Source organism: Pollicipes pollicipes, unplaced genomic scaffold (assembly GCF_011947565.3).
Source record: "Pollicipes pollicipes isolate AB1234 unplaced genomic scaffold, Ppol_2.1 Scaffold_4219;HRSCAF=4965_pilon_pilon_pilon, whole genome shotgun sequence".
NCBI lineage: Eukaryota > Metazoa > Arthropoda > Thecostraca > Pollicipedomorpha > Pollicipedidae > Pollicipes > Pollicipes pollicipes.
The window spans coordinates 20,369,579-20,389,157 of record NW_023596448.1 but is presented as its reverse complement, the minus strand read 5'-3'; the positions used below and the strand labels follow the sequence as shown (position 1 = coordinate 20,389,157).

At 57.8% G+C, this 19,579-nt stretch overlaps 1 protein-coding gene across 1 annotated transcript; it reads right to left on the bottom strand.

Annotated features, from left to right (window-relative positions):
- Positions 1–5,385: 5,385 nt before the first annotated feature.
- On the bottom strand, positions 5,386–19,323 carry LOC119094974 (hepatocyte growth factor-regulated tyrosine kinase substrate). The gene is made up of 14 exons (XM_037217884.1): positions 19,113–19,323; positions 18,366–18,450; positions 17,592–17,715; positions 16,939–17,076; positions 14,315–14,464; positions 12,828–12,952; positions 12,418–12,526; positions 11,767–11,884; positions 10,294–10,490; positions 8,500–8,710; positions 7,967–8,151; positions 6,574–6,592; positions 5,820–5,948; positions 5,386–5,588 (listed from the first exon to the last, which is right to left on the bottom strand). The coding sequence occupies exons 1-14, from the start codon at positions 19,150–19,152 to the stop codon at positions 5,386–5,388; spliced, it is 1,833 nt and encodes a 610-aa protein (XP_037073779.1). The 5' UTR covers positions 19,153–19,323.
- Positions 19,324–19,579: the final 256 nt, after the last annotated feature.

Below are 19,579 nucleotides of genomic sequence, written 5' to 3'. Positions count from 1 at the left end.
TTCCGAGTCGCTTCTGATGCTCACTGTTCCACCCCGGACTGGAATGGGCGGCGGCCAGTAGCAGCCAACGCCTTAAAACTCAGGTGACGTCAGAGGGTAGGACGAACTGCAACGGGCATTGCGATACGTTAATTTTTATCTGCAAAATTGTGCCGTTGGCTCAGAACTTCGCGATTTGATGGCTGGTTTAGAGTTCAGGGATGGCCCTCAGGAAAACGAGCAGTCCTTAGCGTGGGAGCTGGATCCCAGAAATCCATGCAATGATAAGGTTCAGACTCAACATTTTAAAAGAAGCTTGATCAATTCGATCTTCGCAAAAGTATCATGTGATTCAGGGGCGTAGTTTTGACAAATGAGTTGGGGGGGGGGGGGGGGGGGGGCTGGGCCGTGGAAAATAACGCAACATGCCCCAAAATACGCCAACAAACAGTTTCTTCCCGGACTTGGCCCACTTTACTCTAAAAGCTAGAAATGCGCCAGCCTCTTGCGTTCATTGCTGTTATGTTTGTCACTAGAATGGAGAAACTGTGCGTCCACAAAAATGTGCATGAATCGTGCAGAGATTCTAGGCGTTTACTGAGGAGACAAATTCATCACCGAGAAGAACTTATAATTTTAACAGTGTAACGACAAGGACAGCATCAAAAGGAGCCAAATGTCGTCTGATTTTCTGCTAGGACTATGTATAAATCAGGTGCAGCATGACGTACACATGTACAGTCCTCAGCTGACGTCATTCCCCATTTGCAGTCCTCAGCTGACGTCAATCCCCCTTCGCAGTCCTCAGCTGACGTCATTCCCCTTCGCACTGCCCGGGTCGGCTTTCTGCAGTTCAGTTCGCATCCGCTGGCGCCTGCTCGCTGTTTATTACGTCTCTCACCATCCTTGCCTACCCCACCACTGCCGATCTTATTCGCCCTATCGCTTTGCTACGCGGACTGGCGGCCTCATCGCCGTGTCTCACCGCTCCCACTACCTGTTCTGCCGTCCTCGCTGTGCGCTCAGTCGTCCCAATGCCCGCTCAATCGTCTCCATTGCACTGCGTTCCCATCGCCCGCCCGGATCATCCCCATTGCACACCCAATCTTACCCATCGAAGCCCAATCACTCCGGTTTCCCGCCCAGCCGTGCCCACTCACGCACAATCGTCTCCACTGTACGACCAACCGTCCCCACTGCACGCACAATCGTCCCCACTACATGTCCAATCTTCCTCACTGCACGCTCAATTGTCTCCGCTGTACGACCAACCGTCCCCACTGCACGCCCAATCTTCCCCACTGCACGCACAATTGTCCCCACTGTACGACCAATCGTTCCCACTATGCGACCAATCGTTCCCATTGCCCTTCAGTTCACACCGGCTCCCGCTGGTCCACCAACCCCATACTGCAGACGCTGCGGCACTCACATGCTCAACTGCCCGTAAGCGCCACTCACCGTTCCCCCCGGCCGTGCTCCGCCGCCGGCGCCGTCGATCTGGGTGCCCGCTGCAGCCCGCTCCGAGACCGAGTCCCGACCGGCAGCGCACCTGCCCCTCCCCCTCCCCCGCGCGGGGTGGGAGGAGTCAGCGGAGCGGAACCGGCCCCGCCGGCGCCGGCAGCGGTCGCCGGGGGACCGGCAGCAGCCCGCGGTCGACGCGACGCGGGACGCAGCGGAATCGATCTACCCGCTACACAGACGGCACATCATCAGTCTACACGTGCCGGTTTGTGGTTGATATCAGCGCGTCGTTTCGCGCGGACCGCATGGCGGTGCTCACAGCCATCGTCGCTGGAATGTCGACACCCTGGGTGCGCCCCTGGATATCGATCTTGGATCGTCCGAGCTCAGAAGCAAACGCCACCACTGTGTGGATGGCACACCGCTACCGGTATCCAGGTACGCAGCGTCGATACAGGCCGTTGTAAACAGCTCAAACCGGGGACTAATTGCACGCACTGTATTGAACGGGGCTGGGTCATAGAACTCAGGTGGCGGGCGTGAAGCGAGGCATGAAATTATTGGTATGGGAGGCTGAGGACATTTCACAGTGTAGAGAACATGATTTGAGATACGAATACATTACTTCTGATATTTAAGTATTCAACTAAATTGTAAATGTACTCTTTAGTCCTTTGCTGATAACATAAGCCTTAGTGGTTTTAGCAAGATGATTGTTGAACAAAATTGCGGTGTTGAACAAAATCACAGCTCCGGTGCTTGATACCAGAGTCGAGATATTGATCAACGGAGCGAGATATAAACATGTTTATCACGTACCTTGCATCATCTGTTTTACTCGGCTGCGGCGCTCATTTTTCGACTCTGCTATCGACGTCCGCGGCCGTGACCGGAAATATATTTAAACCGCATCCCCTTGAATGCCTGAAATGCTTCTTTTGGGTACACTTAACGCGTGTCAAATTGCACAAGAACTAATCATCTTACAGCTTTTTATCTTGATGCCCTGCAGCTCAGAAATCTCACTGAAACCAGGCAATAGGTCACTGAAGGGCATCATGTATTCAAATGCTTCGATTTAACAGCCTCCAGCTGTGAGCTTGTTCAGTTTTGTAAGCGATATATTTGGGACATTTTCACCTTTGAGGCCTAGCTCACCGGAGCTTCTTCTTCGTGAGATAACTTAACTGCGGCATGACTGCTCAGTGCAAGGTGTAGTGTACAAATATAATTTGCAGACTGATTTATAGGGCCTGTTCGGTTACAGTAGAAAGGCAGATAACCCACTAAACACCTAACTTGCGACAGATATTAACGGTAAAATCATTTCCCGCTACTGGTTGCAAATTCAGCCATCGGAGATAGCATGTCCTTCAGAAAGCAGATCGAAGGGGCAACATGCGGCGGGCACGACATGCATGTTCCACATCCACGGAGGCAGCAACAGATCAGACGCGCTGTTTGCGGTGCTGATGAGCCGACTCGGAGCCGCCGCCGCCGCGGACCGCTCGGAGTGGCGTGCCCTGACAGGCACGCAGCCCTCAGGCCGGCGGGCGCCATCAGCCCCGCTGCTGGCGGTGCGTGCTGCTCTGCCGCATCCGCGCACGCCCGGCGTGCAGCCAGCTCCGTGTCGGAGGGCCGCCGGCGCGTGCAGTGCTGTTTGTGTTTGGACGAGGCAGGCATCTGCCGGGTGCTGGTTCGTTGGCCTCTGATGACGTTTGCCGTGGCGCTTTCAAGCAGTTCGCGCCTCCCACAATCCGGAAAACACCACCACACGCGGTCAGGAACCAGGTTTCCTTGTCACCCCGGCGCAATATGCCGCACACCTCAGGTTTCTGGTCAGAATAGGAGTTCAAGTAGGCTGACATTGTAAGTTGCTGTGTGCATCTGCGAGGTACGTTATATATATATATATATATATATATATATATATATATATATAGATTGTGTGTGTGTGTGTGTGTGCGTGTGTGTGTGTGTGTGTGTGTGTGTGTGTGTGCGTGCGTGCGTGCGTGCGTGCGTGCGTGCGTGCGTGCGTGCGTGCGTGCGTGCGTGCGTGCGTGCGTGCGTGCGTGCGTGCGTGCGTGCGTGCGTGTGTGTGTGTGTGTGTGTGTGTGTGTGTGTACATGAATAACGCAATGCTTATTCGTCATAGAATGGAGAACGGAAAAATAAACCGAAACAACATCTAGCTTCGATAAACACGTGTAGCCGAATCATCAATACATCTATCTCTCAATTCTCCTGGTTATTCTATGACGAATAAGGCTATTAGTCTTTCGCTGGAGTCGTGTATGCTTTGGTCACATTGTCTTGCCGTAGCGAATGTATGACCAGCATGGCAGCAGCCGCACCAGCTCTCCTCAAACCATCCAAGCTTCAGCACTTCCTGAACGATGCTCCACCCAGTAGCTTAACCGCACCAACCATTCACGGCGCTCGCCACCCCTTTACGCGGGGGCGGACACTCGACATTTGCACCAGCAGACCTCAAACTATCTTCGGTCCTTCATTTCTCTACCAGATGCTGCCTATGTTCATTGTAATTCCGGTGTGCCGATCCACAGCGGAGTACAAATGACCTCCCCTGCTGACCTGCCGCCGCAACATCGAAGTGGCGCCCAAGTGCCTTCTCTCCGCCCAGACTGCACAATTCAGCCGCCTCGGAGAAAACAGCGCACTATTGCGACCCGGATATATTAGTGAAGAATATACGCGCACATTACCCCTCGCACCACGATCACCGCCACGCCGCACCCCGAACCAAGAACGGAGCAATAGCAGCGAATCGCAACGGACTCTTGAAAAACGCATTGTAGCCTTTAAACACACCCGCTGACCACATCTCATCCCCTTCCAGCGCTCCGACCACCGCGGGTGGGACGGCGACACACTTGTGGTGACGGTGCGGAGCGCGTGGCGCCATCGAGCAGCCGTTCGCCGAGCGGCAGTGGTCCTTAAAGAGCGGCTTCTACCTCTGATACAAGCGCGGAATGTCGGCCCCCCGGGGCCACCGCCGCCAGCCTCGTTTCATTCCTGTACGCGGGTGTCAGTCAGACCCCCAGTAAAAGGTCCACATCCCTGCCCCGGCCGTCTTTCTTCCCGGCACGAAGCGAACGTTCACGCTGTACAGCTTAAATCACCGCGGCTGCCGACGGGAAAATAATCTTTCGCAGCCACGTACTCACATAGCGACGGAAGCAGTAATCATTGCACAGAGTTCAAGCTAGTAATCGGAGCGGGGCTTGAAGCATTGCTCCACACGCACGGACCCAAAGCACGTCCATACAGTGCGCCACTGGCCCTGCACCAGCACCGTCGGCGCCTGGGGCCCGCTCCGTCCGCAGCAAGGTCGGGTCATCGCCCACTCCCACCTGCCCATTACACGAGACCGTGATCCTCGCCTCGAGGTCAGAGGGCGCAGGATCGCAGGCATGGACGGGTCCCGTCTCGAGCAGCGGCGGCCCGTCCCGGCGGGCTCGGACGGCCGTGCGAGAGCGGCGGCGGCGGGGCCGACTTGGCTGGGGGGACGGTGATGACGCTGGCGGGGCGGCTACTAGAACGGCACTGGTGGCAGGAACCGAGGGAAGCGGACAGAGGACTAGCGTAAGGACAGCTGATGGGAGGAGTACTGCGGGAATCTGAGGAAGGCTGCGGGAGCTCGGAGTCACTCTATACTCGTCACAGCGGATCCAGCGGATCCAGCGGCTCCAGCGGCACCAGCGACTCCGAAGGCTCCGGCGGCTCCGGCGGAACCAGCGAATCTAGCGACTCCGGAAGATCCAGTGGTTCCGGCGGCCCCAGCGACTCCGGCGGCCCCAGCGGCTCCGGCGGCCCCAGCGGCTCCAGTGGCTCCGGCAGCTCCGGCGGCCCCAGCGGCTCCAGCGGCTCCGGGGGCCGTTCCCGACGACCGGCAGGCCACCGCCAACACCAGACCCCCGCTTAGTCGAACGAGATGAGGGCGGGTGCGTCCGGTGTAGGGCCCGGACCCATCTGACCCTGCTCATCCTGAGGTCCCATCTGGCTGGGGTGGCCCTGGGGTCCCATCTGGCCGGGATGGCCCTGAGGTCCCGCCTGGCCGGGATGGCCCTGGGGTCCCATCTGACTGGGGTGGCCTTGGGGTCCCATTTGTCCTGGGTGGCCACCTGCGGGTCCCATCTGATTCGGGTGACCCTGCGGTCCCATCTGGCCTTGGTGCCCGCCCTGAGGTGCCATCTGACTCGGATGTCCCTGGGGAGCCATCTGACTATTGTGACCCTGGGGACCCATCTGACCTTGGTGTCCACCCTGGGGGCCCATCTGCACCTGAGACCCCGGTCCCATCTGACCGGGCTGCTGCATGGCGTGAGGTCCCGGCGGGCCCTGAGAATGCTGACCTTGGGGCCCACCCATCTGGCCCTGCATGGGACCCATCTGACCCTGACTCGGTCCGCCCTGCTCAGGTCCCATGGGTCCGTGACTCGGGCCCTGGTCGCTGCCCTGTGGGTAGCCATGAGGTGCCATTCCTGCCGGCAGACAACGCATGTCACCGGTAACGACAATCACGTTCGTGCAACAAAACCCGCATTCACGACGGATCACATTAAAGCTATAATGCCGATGACATTTCTTAGCTGTACGGTTGAGCACCACGGGATTAATTTAATTTTTATGATTACAGGATCAACGTGCATAATAAGCCGCAGCGAAAGATGAAAAAGCAAAAACACTTCGATGATGCATGGACGTTCCATTTGTCCGTTACGCCTTTTTCACAACATAGGAAAGCCCCAGACACTCTGTGCCGGGCAGTACATTTGACCTGTTCGCACGTCCTCACCAAGGTCCCAGAGCTATTCCTGCCCACGGAGTGTGGCGGCAGAGAGGGAGGGAAAAGAAGAAAGGGCTAGGGGGGGGGGGGGGGGCTCACCGTAGTGGGGGCCGGGCGGCGGACCGGGCAGCGCGGCCGACACCGACTGCATGTTGAAGGCCGAGTACGGCGGCGGCTGGTAGCCGCCGGTCGGCGGCGGTGGCCCGTACCCCTCGGCGGCGGTGGCGGCGCCGTACCCCTCCGGCGGGGGGCCGTACCCCTCAGCCGGGGCGCCGTACCCCTCCGGCGGGGGGCCGTACCCCTCGGCCGGGGCGCCGTACCCCTCCGGCGGGCCGTACCCTGCGGACGGGGGGCGGGTGCAGGTCAGAACGGGCCCACAGCCGGCAGGCAGCGGAGGGACGAGCATGACAGTGAACTCCAGCAGGGCGTGGGAAGACCGGCGCTCGGATGCATAACTGAGTGAAGACCTCGGACAACGCCGACTGACTCACATACATACATGAACACACGACTTTAAGGCAGAACCCTCCGGGCGCATCGGCCATCCGTACAACTGTCACTGTACCATGACCTTTGCACCTTTTAGATGAAAAAAATACACGTATTTAAGGCAAAATCCCCCTGGAGCATCGGCCTTCCCTGCCATTGCACCTGCACCATGACTTTTGCGCTCTTTCGAAGAACGATGAAATTTCGATACAATTCCAACGAAATTCCTAATTCGATGTCATTTGCACGTACGGAGCCTAATCTGCCCGCACGCCATCTGCAGGAGTAGGCCCTTTCTGCCTGCCACCATGTCTAAGCCGCCAGCTCCCACGTCGTGCACGGAGGGCCCGGGAGCCCCAGCAGGCACGCCTGCGGTCACCGACACACTCCACCCCAGCTCGGCTCCTCCAGCAGCTGACGGCACTGTGCGCCGACACCCTCTCAGACAGGAGGCTCGGCTCCACCAGCAGCCGATGCCACTGTGCGCCGACACCCTCTCAGACAGGAGGCTCGGCTCCACCAGCAGCCGATGCCACTGTGGACCAACACCTCCGACAGGAATGGCTCGCGCGAGGCATTGCTCCAGACAGGCGTGCGGCGCAGGGGCGGCGTCCTAACCTGCGCCACCTGGACCCAGGCGCCGCCGGCGCTGCGGCTGGTACGGGTGGACCACATGTACTGCTGATCGTGACGCCGCGCAATCTCCGCCTCCTGTCCGCATCCTCTGGAGCGCCAGCTGGCGCTGGTACGCCGGGGGAGGAGGGGCGGGTGTGACGCGGGGCGGCGGCGGGGCGCGCCAGGGAACGCGGGAGCCGCCACAACGCAGCGCCCACGGGACTGCCGCCGCGGAAGCCGACAGAACTCCCACTGGGGCGGGAAGTAGTCCAGCCGAGTGAAAACGTGCAGGGTTTTGGATGGATCACAGTACTCCAGCTTGTTGACTTCAGAGACTGTGACACAGACGTCAAGTACCCTCCATGGAAACACCGCGGTCACGTGACCTGTGAACGGATATCACGTGACATGCATGCTCCGGACGCCGAAGTCAGCAGCAGATGCTTGTTTGGCGTTTCAAAGTTTGAAATAGCCTTTCCAGTGCCTGTAACCCTGACCTTCGACGACCGACGATGGCTGAAGGTCACAATAACACACACCCTCACGTCCTCAACAGCATCGCGTCCCGCGTCCGGCCGCCACCAGCCGCGCTGCCGCCCGGCCGCCTACCTGCAGGTACTCCTGCTTCTTCTTGCGCATGATCTCCAGCTTCTGCATCATCTGCATCTGACGGTGGCGCTGCGCCTCCTCCGCCTCGCGCCGCAGCCGGTCGCGGTGCTCCTCGCGCAGGGCGTCCAGGGCGGCGCGAGCGTCCCGCGCCTGGGCCAGCTGGTCCTGCAGGCCCTCGTAGTGCACTGCCGGCGGGCGGGGACTGGCGTCAGGCGTGCTGCTTGGCCAAGACGCGACCGCCTTCTGCTCTTTAGAGCGGCACGTAGCCCACGGCGTTCCCAGCATGGGAACCGTGCTGCGAACACCGTGGGTCACGTGCTTTTCTACGTGTCGTGGGCTACGCCGTGAGCTGCTTTTCGATACAAGTCCACGGAGCTCGCAGTGGATTCGTATAGAAAAGCATGAGGCTCAGGCTGTGCACGGGAGCGTACGTCCCGGCGCAGTCGCCGACGGACGGCGCGGCGGCAGACTCTCGCTGACCGACCAGGCAGACTGAGGCCGCCGCGGCCGCCCACGCCCCGCCGCCCCCTCACCGCGCTGGTCGTCCTGCAGCTGGATGTTCTGCAGCAGCTGGGAGTGCATGGCCGTCACGTTCATGAAGAGCGTCTGCACCGACGAGTCGTTGGCGATGGGCCGGCCGCGGGACGAGTTGGACTTCATGCGGTTGACGAAGATCTCCAGCTGCGAGCAGATGGTCGCCACGAACTGGTCCAGCTGCTGGTCAGCTGCGCCGTTCTGGAACGTCTGCGGCGCGGGGGCAAGGGGCGTCAGCAGCACGTGCAGACCGCGAGCGCAGGTGTTCTGGCGGTGGCTGAGATCAGCGATTTGACATGACCATGAGGTGGCATGCCCAAGTGGAAAGAAGTGCTCGGGTCGTGAGGGTACACGTCCAGGCCGTGAGGGACACGTCCAGGCCGTGAGGGGGCACGTCCAGGCCGTGAGGGGACACGTCCAGGCCGTGAGGGACACGTCCTCCGTGAGGGGGACACGGCCTTCGTAAAGAGGACACGACCTGACCGTTGACCCAGACCACAAACCAGACTAGCCGCATGCAGGCCTGACACGTGAAATCCTGCCGGAGACGGCTCTTGGTGATGGTGCTGTGTTGGGATCATCACCAGCTTTACGGTGAAAACAACTGCTTTGAGGCGCTAAAGGCACAATGCGTTGAAAGTGCCTATGGCATTAAAACGGCGGAATTTCCGGCAGAAAATCAAAGTAGACGCATGCCAGCCATCAAACCGAGCAAGGGACACACTCGGCGCGTTTCAGAACATGGTCCACATCGTTTAAATGTTTAAAGATGCAGCTCGCAAGTCACGCTCTACAATTCAACGCGTGCCAAGACTACCGCCGTGAAACGGCAGGCGTCTCCGCCGTCAGCCCTTACCATCGCTGCGGGATACGGCGCTGCTGGAGACTGAGGATGGAGACTGAGGTCTAATGACTGTCCGCGCAGCTCAGTGATGGGCCCAACAATGGGCCGCGCCGAAGATAGCGGCTTATCTAATCAGATTCACAGGGATCTCGCCGTTGAATCGCACACGTCACGATCGCGACAGGACTCCTCGCCAATAATGAAACATAACAGAGGAATCAGTACACGCCCGCCAGCCAGATGAGTCGTTCATGGCAGGGCGGTCCAGCAAGCTGACAGAACATACCGTTGGTAGGCAGATGAAGCTGCAAATAATGTTACGAATGTTCCGTTGATGCTGTGCCGAGAGCACAACCACTGTATTTCGTATCACAATGCCGGTGGCGTCCCTGGACTGCTCAACATTCTTTTGAGTCGGAATCCACTCAAGAGCACACGGCCGTTTTCTCAGGCCGGGGTGGAATCACTTCGAACTGTAGCCGTGACAGGGGTTTCTGTAGGTGCCCTCTACTGTTCGGAGCCGACTTTTGAGTCGGTGTCAGTGGTTCCTCCGCGTACCCTTGTGACAACCACGTGATCTCATGGCCCGTGTGATAGCTATCAGTACCGCGTCTCTCTGGCCGCGGTAGCATGGGCACGTCTAAGAACACACGTACGCTATCTGTTTACCTGTTCAGTAAGGTAAGGGCGTATGAAGGCCGCCGGGGTCAGTAACGGCGTATGTACGTTACTTATCCATCTCATTATCCGGACAGCCTCATCCAAAGGCGAGTGCGCGCGCGCATGCGCCTCACCTCCACCGCGCCTGTCGGTACACTCAGCCACAGCGGGCGCACGCACCCCACGCGCCTGCGCGTCACCACCTCGTGCAGCGTCGCCGGAGGCACGCTCGGTGACAGCCGGGGCACGCGCGTACCTGCGTGACCACCTTGTAGGGCGCCTCGGCGACGGCGGGCGCCGTGGTGACCGGCGCCGAGACGGCCGGCGCCGACACGGAGGCGGCCGGGGCGGGCGCCGTGGGCGACTGCGGCGCCTCCTGGCGGGACTCCCAGTAAGAGCGGTTGAGGTAGCGCGCCAGCTCCGGGTCGGCTTGCGGGTCGCGCTCGGACGGCGCCTCGCCGCGCTGAAACGGCGCGGCGACACCCGCTGTGGTGACGGCCGTCACGCGGGCGCTCGGCGGGCGGGTGCTCGCCGCTACAGCGCGGCGCGACACTGCACAGCCGCGGACGGCGACGGCCGGGACAGGGCCGCCGACGGCGCCTCGAGTGGTGCGTCAGGCACCCGACAGAGCTAAACTGGGGAGGCGGGGAGGCGGAGGGGGGGGGGGGGGGGGCAGCGACGACGCCCGGCACGAGACACCCTGCCGCTGGCCGTGCACTGGCCGTCCCCGACGTCACCGGCACGGGGGGGGGGGGGGGGACCCACCGGGACCCAGCTCGCGTCAACACAAAAGCATCACGCCCCTCCCCCGCCCTAACGACGTCAGCACACCACACGGCTTAACGCTGAGCTTACGACGTCCGTCGGCAAGCACGTGTTCATGCACCGCGGTCCCATCAGTGATAAGCACATGACACATGGGCTTCAAAGGCATGGGTTCATAGGCCGCGGGTTCCTGGCGCACTGTCTCACAGGAATGGCTCTATGGGCTCCACCACGACCTGCTGAGCGCAGCGGCACGCAGGTGGAGGGGCGCGGGTCGGCCGGCGGCTGCTTACCTTCATGGCCGACTTGAGCGCGCCGCCCGCCGCGCCTGACGAGCTGGCCGGCGAGCTGCGGCCGCCGTACGAGCGGCCGGCGCCGCGTGCCTTCTGCCGACGCACGACCGCTGGTCAGACGCCGGGCCGCGGCCGGGGGCGGCGTCGCGCCAGGGCGCGCGGGCCACGCGCAGCGGCACGCGGCGGCGGCGCCGGACAGGAGACGCGCAAAACAGCTCCGCCTCGCCGTGCTACTTTTATCAAAACGCTCCAACATGAGTGACGCGAAGGCGACTTTGCGGACAGGTGGCGCCCGCGCCGCTGCCTCACGTTCAGTATGTGGGGCATTCAAATCAAATCCAAAACACATCCCCGGGTAATTTCATATCCAAAGGGACAAACAGTGACTGCACAGTACCTAGAAATGGCACCATGTTTAACAACAGACGGCTGGACGCATGGCTGGTGATGCAGTCAGCCCTCTAAAGACGCCACAACACTTGCATCCCACCAGACTTAAGAGAGCGCGTGCCCGTTACGTGCGGACACGGACCGGGAACAGCTGCCCGAAAGCAGGGTTACGGGGACGACCCACCAACAGCGCAGCCCGACCAGGCCAGAGTGACGGCATGACCAGCAGAGCAGATCGGCCTCGGCTGGGCCTCCCCGCAGCGGAGCCCTGCGGGCCGGAGTACGGCCCGGTCTCCCCCGCGGTGAAGGCCCGCGGGCCGGGGCACGGCTCACCTCCTTGGCGGCGTCGGCCTCCGACTGGGAGATGGCCAGCGCCAGGTTCAGCTCCTCCTCCTCCTTCAGCTCCTCATCCGTCTTGCGCGGTGGCGGCGCCTGCCACCACGCCCCCAAGTCAACAGGGCAGTGGGTTTGGAGCCAAAGGTCATCACGTCCACGTCAACACGGCTAAAGTGAGCAAACCTGATAGGCATCATGCCTGGAGTCGTCAGGCATGTTGGCAATCAGCAGGTTGGCGGCTGTCCTGGGTTAAACGGATCGTCACTTTCGAAATCAGCAGGTGAATAGACCTGAATCCAACATGTTAGTCACAAATCTGGAGGTCAGCAGGTTTGCCGACACGTTCACGATTCTGAAGTCAACAGGTCGAGCTCTGGGTGGAACATGCCGTCGGTTCCGAAGCCAGCAAACAATCGGCGCCACAGTCAACACGATTTATATCAGCAGAACACGAGGTCTAACGGCCTCACGTCAACCGACCAACAGATCTGAACTTAGCAGACCATTCAGAAACAGCTCGCCGGGTCAGAGCGCACCAGTGTTCCCCGCCGCGACTGAGGCGACGCCTAGCGCCGCTCCCACTGCTTGGGCCTCCCCGCGACTGCTTGTTTTACCACTGCTTGTTTTACCTGCGACTGCTTGGAAAGCGGGCTAGCCAGGTACTCCGGAGGCAGGTCAGAGTCGGCGCCCGAGGACGACGACGACGGCTTGCCCTTCGGCGGCTGCCCGGCGGACGGCCTGAGGGAGAGCAAGAGCCTGCTACAAGCGGCCACTAAAACACAGTCCTCCGTCGTCAGCGACACGTGAAACGGTCGACATCTCACAGGATTATATACGCTTCATTAGGACCAATGGCCAATGACCACTATTGAAATACATGCGCCTGCCCTGCCATGCACGTTTGCAACTGTCTACAACTGACGGCCCGCAGAAGCAGGTGACCTCTGACAGTCACCCTCCCCCTCGGCTGGCCCGCCAGGCCGCCACTGCGGAGCCGCCGCCCGCCGCGGGGCAGCGAGGCTGCGGCGACCGGTCCCACCTGTTGATCTGGTCGAAGCACGGGTCACAGACGCGCACGTCGCGCTCAATGCCGAACTTGGGGATGTTGGACGTCTTGCTGGAGCACTTGCCGCAGAACACCTGACCGCAGGCGCGGCAGTGGTGCTGCGCAGAGGGATGGAGAGACGAGTGAGGGATGCGCGAGCGGTGGCAGCGGGCGGCAGGGCTCACCACACCGGCTTCGACTTCAGCTGCGGCGGCCCAGTTTGCGGCAAGCGAGTGGTGCGAGTGGACCGACATACGCCCGATGATCACGCTCCGGAGGAAAGCAGGCTCTTCGCAAGACTTCAGACTCCACGTTGCCACACAACACCTGACGCCGGGAACCGGCACAAACGATGTGACGCTCGTGCTTGATGTGCCCCTAGTCCGCATACATGTGGGGAATAGCAGTGCCTCCGTCCCATCCCTCCCCTCCCCTCCCGCGTTGCGGGAATAACTTCCCAGCCGTTTCAGGTAAGTCCACGAAGTTTTCAACCTTCCTGTAGCACAAAGACAAAGCTTGTTCATGGTCAGCGTTAAGATAACATCGGTGTAGCCTTGCATGTCTATCTCCCTGTTACAGGCAGCAAGTTGCAGTTCCCGTTCGTGTTCTGGGTTGTCTTGATTTAGCTGGTACCTTTGACTGGTTAAACTCGTTAGCAGTGGTTATCGAATACGAGATCGCACCAGTCGACCCGCAGAGCTCATGTCAAATCACTGTTCAAGCATAAAAAGACAGATTTTAACTGCCGTTTTTATCACTACGCCGGCATAGCTAGCACATCTCTACATCAGTGACAACTTCGTACAAGTTATTTAAACCGTAAGAGCAGATAACTAAGTCGAATGACCTGACCTTAACCCACTCCTTCCTTTGTCGACATGAGGGCACAATTATAAAAAAACACAAACACGAAAACAACGAAAAACAAGACACTTGCAGTTTCATGTGGTGCCAGTCGCCAAGCTATACAACCAATTCGACGGGGCTGGAGCGCATTTAAGACTTACGAAAATGTTAATGACTGTTCGTTTTTAAAACATACGCGACGCAATTCGACGAGGTAAATATTTCAAATTGTCAATGGTCGACCGAGATTAAGCTGCCCTTTCAACTACTCTCTCAATCTTTCGATCCGACGGCTAGATCCAAAGACAGCAGGTTGGTACTCGCCAGGCGGTGACCGCTGGTGAAGCACCCCTGGCGGAGCCGCCACCCCGTGCTCGTCACCACCGCCTAGTAACGGGCCGCAACACCAACCACATGGGTGCTGACCGCGTCACGGTACAGGTCCGTCGGACCACGCTGCTCTGGTGAAGGTGGTGACGGCACCATCGGTCGCGGCGCCAGCCTGCACGGGCCATACCTTTCTGGTGAAGGTGGTGAAGGCGTCGCGGCAGCGGTGCCAGCCTGCACGGGCCGTACCTTTCTGGTGAAGGTGGTGAAGGCGTCGCGGCAGCGGCGCCAGCCTGCACGGGCCGTACCTTTCTGGTGAAGGTGGTGAAGGCGTCGCGGCAGCGGTTGCAGACCTCGCCATCGGCCCACTCCGGCGCCGTCTCGGCCGAGAACATGGCCTCGGACACACGCAGCGCCGGAAACTTGAACCCCTCCTGGCGCATACCGTTGACCGTGTCCTGCGGCGGCGCCGGCGGCGGGCGTCAGTCTAGGGGAGTGGAAGCCATCGCTTCGGCTCGCCTCGACCGGGGGAGGCTGTTCACGCCCCGGCGCCGGGTGTCACGCCCCGGCGCCGGGTGTCACGCCCCGGCGCCGGGTGTCACGCCCCGGTGCCGGGTGTCACGCCACGGCGCCGGGTGTCACGCCCCGGTGCCGGGTGTCCTGACGGGCTCCCGCACCCCGGCCGCACCCATCTCGTTCGAAAACGGAGAACGCGCGGATGTGGTACCGCTGCTCTAGACGAAGCAAGCCGTGACACCTCTAGACACGTCACGGGAACGACGTTAGCTTGCGATGTCGCCGGGGGCACACTCCTCGCGTGCTGCCGTTCCCGTTCCGAGCACAGCGCTGAAGACACCCGCAGAGCTCGCCATGATGCCCGACGTATGCCGACACAACAAAGAACATTGCACAACACAGCACTCATACCGACAGCGCTCACCACAACAACGGCCCAACCCCTGCATGACGCAGAGAAGAACATAACACAATGGCGCCGGGGACAGCGGTTAATGTGACGCATCCGCAATGCCCGCGTGACATGACACGGCGGTGGCATCTCAAACATTACTTGCCGAGACACTTCCCGATAACCATACAACAGAACAGCAAACGTAAACAGCAAACATAACGGTACTGAAACAAAAGGATGACATCTCAGGGCTCACCGTGCCAGCTCCTCAATCCTCACACGACCAACAGCAGAACCACAACATTCCATGCACACCTCAGCGGCCCGCCGTCACGTTTCCCCCAGCCCCAGCTCGACAGCTCGACTCCCACAGCGCACAGCACAACACTGACACTGTAGACAGGCCGCGCCGTGGCACCTCCCAGTCCCCACACCCACACGGGCACGTGCGCAGAGTGGGGCCGACCGCGCACGGCAGAGCCCGCGCAAGCACAGCGCCGCCGCCTCGCCGCCGCCGCCTCACGCGGCTGGGCAGAGCGAGAGCGCGGCCCCCACACGCTCCGGCAGGGAAGCCCCACGCGCGCCGGGCCGCGTCTAATCGACCCCGGCGGCAGCGGGAGGCGAGGGCATTATGCTTACGAAGCCCTAGTGACGTCATGACAGAAACGGCCGCACGTCACAGTCAGGACATGAGTCACAATCTGGTGTGTTTGCGATACCACCGGCACAGTTGCTTGAAGCGAGTCATCATAGTGCGAGATCCGTTCCACGGCATGACTGGAGCATGGCATGACATGGCGTGAATGAAATCAGGCATAGCCTAAAGAAGTCCCATTCTAAGAAACAGACAGTTCATTCGCCTTCACCAGTAAATCTGTTGTGCGACCTGTACAGAAAACTCCAGCGGCTATTGAAACACAAACACGGTGGTCCGTGGCAGACGCTGCCGGTGTCGTAAACGGGGCTAACGTAAACAAGCGGATTAAAGCTCTGGACAGCCTCATCCATGTAATAATGAACTCCAAAGGCCAATATATAATTTGCATGTCCCTTGATGCGCTTCAGGCACTCAGCCTTTACCGTTTTTATAGTGTATCATCGACGGTAAAATGCAACGCCAAGAAGCCTAGTCTCATTACAGACTGAAACAGTTAAACCGCAAAGTCGCAACTCAGGACATTTACCATCTCAGGTCGTGAACAGAGGTTTATGAATTTGGTTTTGGAGGTCAAAATTTCCAAAAGATTCTCCAGACTTGACCCGCTCAGTCGCTTCAGGCACAGCCAAATCCGTCCGAAGATGTCATCGTTGACGCTGCACACCAGATGGCAAAGTCATCCACAAACAGGGATCGACTTATGGTGGGTAGTAGACATTCAGCTGTATCATCTATCAACAGAGCAAAAAGACTTGCACTAAGCACGCTCCCTTGAGAAAAACCGTTCTCTGGTCGCAGCGGTCCGACAATATACCACCCACTGGAACCCCAAAAAATCTGTAACAAGTGTTGAATGAAGTGTTAGAAAGCCGTAAGGACGAAACGTGTGCACCCTGGGAAGAAGGCGGTATCGTGGAAGCGGTACGTTGCCAGGCGGTATCGTACGCCCGCTCCAGATCAACGACTAGCGACCGGATAAAGTCTTCGTTTGGGAGTGTCCTATGGCTGTATCCAAACCCGTTACGATGCCGACAGAGCATCGGCTGTTTCAAAACCTACCATGGGCATTCGAAACACGCCTGTGAGTCTTAAGATACCACATTAGACAGCTGTTGACCCTTCTCTGAAGTAGTCCGCTCATGGACGAAGCCCACGAAATCGGACAGTAATGAAATGGGTCGGAAGTGGAACCATCCTTTCCTGGTATCACACTTGGGATTATGGCTGCCTCCCGTCATGAATCCAGGGAGTAATAACCCATCGATATAAAGTTGAATGGCTCGAACAGTTGCTTCCAAGGATTCCTTTTTAGTCGGTTCAACGGTCGCATGCGGGACCGGGTGCGAGCATCACCGCTAGCTAACCTGCACGGCGCGGTACTTGGTCGACTGACGGAATACGTGCGCCCAGGTCTGCAGCAGCTCCAGCAGCTTCTCCTTGACGATGTCGGGCGCCTTCACCGCCAGCTCTCGCATCTCCAGCATGAAAGGGAACTGACCCACCTGGCGGAAGCGAGTGGCCACCAGGTCACAACCCCGTCCGCTGTGTGCTAAAGAGGTGCTCTTCGGCATGTACGGCCCAGCCACGCCCGGAAGGTAACACCAACGACGCACCACTGCGCTCGCACGCAGGGACAGGCCGCCTCCAAGCAAGGCGCCGACGTCAACGCATCCGACTCAAAACCCGCGGACGAGAGTGAGAAATGTTAAGACTTTGCCACTGGCAGAACATGGTATTCAGCACTAAACACATTGAATTTCAGTACCATACTGAATATGATACTGGTGCTGAATTTTTGGTACCAGCGTCGACCAACTTTGACTGGCCTAACCCACAGCTGCAGCATTGGGGGCTTTGTCAGCATGGGAAACACCAAAAAACAATGTTGCACAGGTAACCCACATTGCCGCATGTTAGCAGGACTAATGGCAGCCAGGCCACGAGCTGGCAGTGGCCATGCCTGCCACCTAAGGCAGCCAGAGCCACCAGCCATCCTGCCCTGCACTGACTGACCCACCTCATCATGGACTGGTGCACCACAGTTCTTCATCATGGCCTCCAGCACACAGAGGGCATACACGGCCACATGCGGGTTCTCATGATAGAGCTTCTTCTTGACAGCCAGCACAGCATACTTGGCTCTGGCAATAATGGTGAATACTGTTACTGTCACCTAGATGGGGTACATGAAGACTGCAGGGATTAGGTGAATTAAATTATTGGTCACATGGAAAAAAATGGTCACAATGCTCTTTACCATCTGCAGCAAGAATACTCTTGCAAATGTCTGAGACTTCATTGCTATGCATGAGGTGCCAAGCCACACACAACAAAGCTGGACAAATATGGTTCAATATATTTGCCTTGCCGGGGTGTTGCTTCTTATTCTGTTGGGGGAGGGGGCTCCAGCCCCACTTCCAACTGAGTTAAAGCGATTCAAAAAGGCTTCAGCCCTTCTCCCAACTGAGGCAAAAAAGATGATTGAATAAGCAGAGAATCAAAAAAGGAAGAAGAAAGAACAAATCACTGCAAAACATGTGCCAAATATGGTGAACACCCATTTGATGGTAAATTTTTGGGGCACATTTCATGTTTGTTGGTTCAGCCTCCCCACCCCACTCACTCTTCAAAACTATGCTCTTGTTTCCTTGCATAAAGATATCACAACTATGCAGGACACTGATCTCGCACTATGAAATTCCCGGCAGGTCTCCCTGAAGCACATGTTGCAGCACATGAAGCACATGAAGCACAAGCACATGGTCATGAGTGCAAAGGAGCAGTGACTCACTGCACATCACCCTGTCGGATGGTGTCACAGATGGCCAGGTTGGCTGACCAGTCAGGCTCCAGCAGCAGGTGGCTGGTGGCTTTCTCTGCAATATACAAGGCAGAACACCTTGCAATCCCCAGGCAGCTGTCATATTTAACTCTTGACAATTGACCCTGCTTGAATTACTTGGCAACCCCTGTTATGCCTAGCACATAAAGTGCAACAGGTACTTTTACAACCAATTTATCACCACTGCTTTGTCCTGCATGAGCTCATGTTTAGGCCACTATTGCACTACATCTGCAAATGGTGGCACAAGTGGTACAAGATGCTGACTTCAGTATGCTACCTGTGTGTTGTCCAGATCAAAAAATGCATGAAACATATCTAGCATGGCAGCGACATCCATACAACTGCAGAGCGAGTAAATATAATAGCCTTAAGTTTGATGCAAGCTTGTCGCTAGTTTTATCATATAAACACAATACTTCAACAAATTCTGATGTTAAGGCATTCAATGAGGAACAATTTTTTTCCAATTTTAAAATTCAGTGCAGTTTGGCATTACCTCAGTTAAATGCATGCATGCTCCAGGTGCAGCACAAGGACATCACAAAGCATTTGACACAGTAGACAAATTATTGGAAGTTTGATATGATGCAGAGATGACGGCTTATAAAAAACCTACTTGGGACTTATGCACAACATGACAGAAAACTATCACACTGACAATAGTACAGCCAATAAAATGGTTCGTGAACCTACCCAAGAGCTTATCAAAGGTTGCCGATGATGATCTCAACATCCTCGCTTAGCTCAGTCGGCTCCTGTACTGCAGCACTATACGTAAGCGCGTTTTTCGTAAGCGGCCTCAACAGGCAAGGGATCGTTAAATCTGAAAGTATGATTTAGAAAGACACCGACAGGCCCCTTAACATCAAAATTCGCCACCTAACCACAACATCAAACGCAGTGACCCAAACCCCGCAATACCACACGACCATCGCCATATCCCATACGTAGCGATGCATAAAGACAACCCATGTATATCTTTAGATTTCGCTCTCTCTATGTTTCGTTCATTCAACAAAATAAGAGAATAAAATTTCTAAAAACATTATTATGAAATTTTATAACATTTTCTGACACATATTCTATTCAGTTTTTGGTGAGATCTGACTATCCCAAAGAGCCCTCCAGGGGCGCTGTTGACTCCATAGCAATGGCTGTCA

Coding starts and splice junctions, on each gene's coding strand:
- LOC119094974 (XM_037217884.1), bottom strand. CDS start 19,152: ATGTTGAGATCATCATCGGCAACCTTTGATAAGCTCTTGG. Junction 17,077..17,591: donor GTGCACCAGTCCATGATGAG/GTGGGTCAGTCA, acceptor CGCTTCCGCCAG/GTGGGTCAGTTCCCTTTCAT. Junction 14,465..16,938: donor CCAAGTACCGCGCCGTGCAG/GTTAGCTAGCGG, acceptor GCGCCGCCGCAG/GACACGGTCAACGGTATGCG.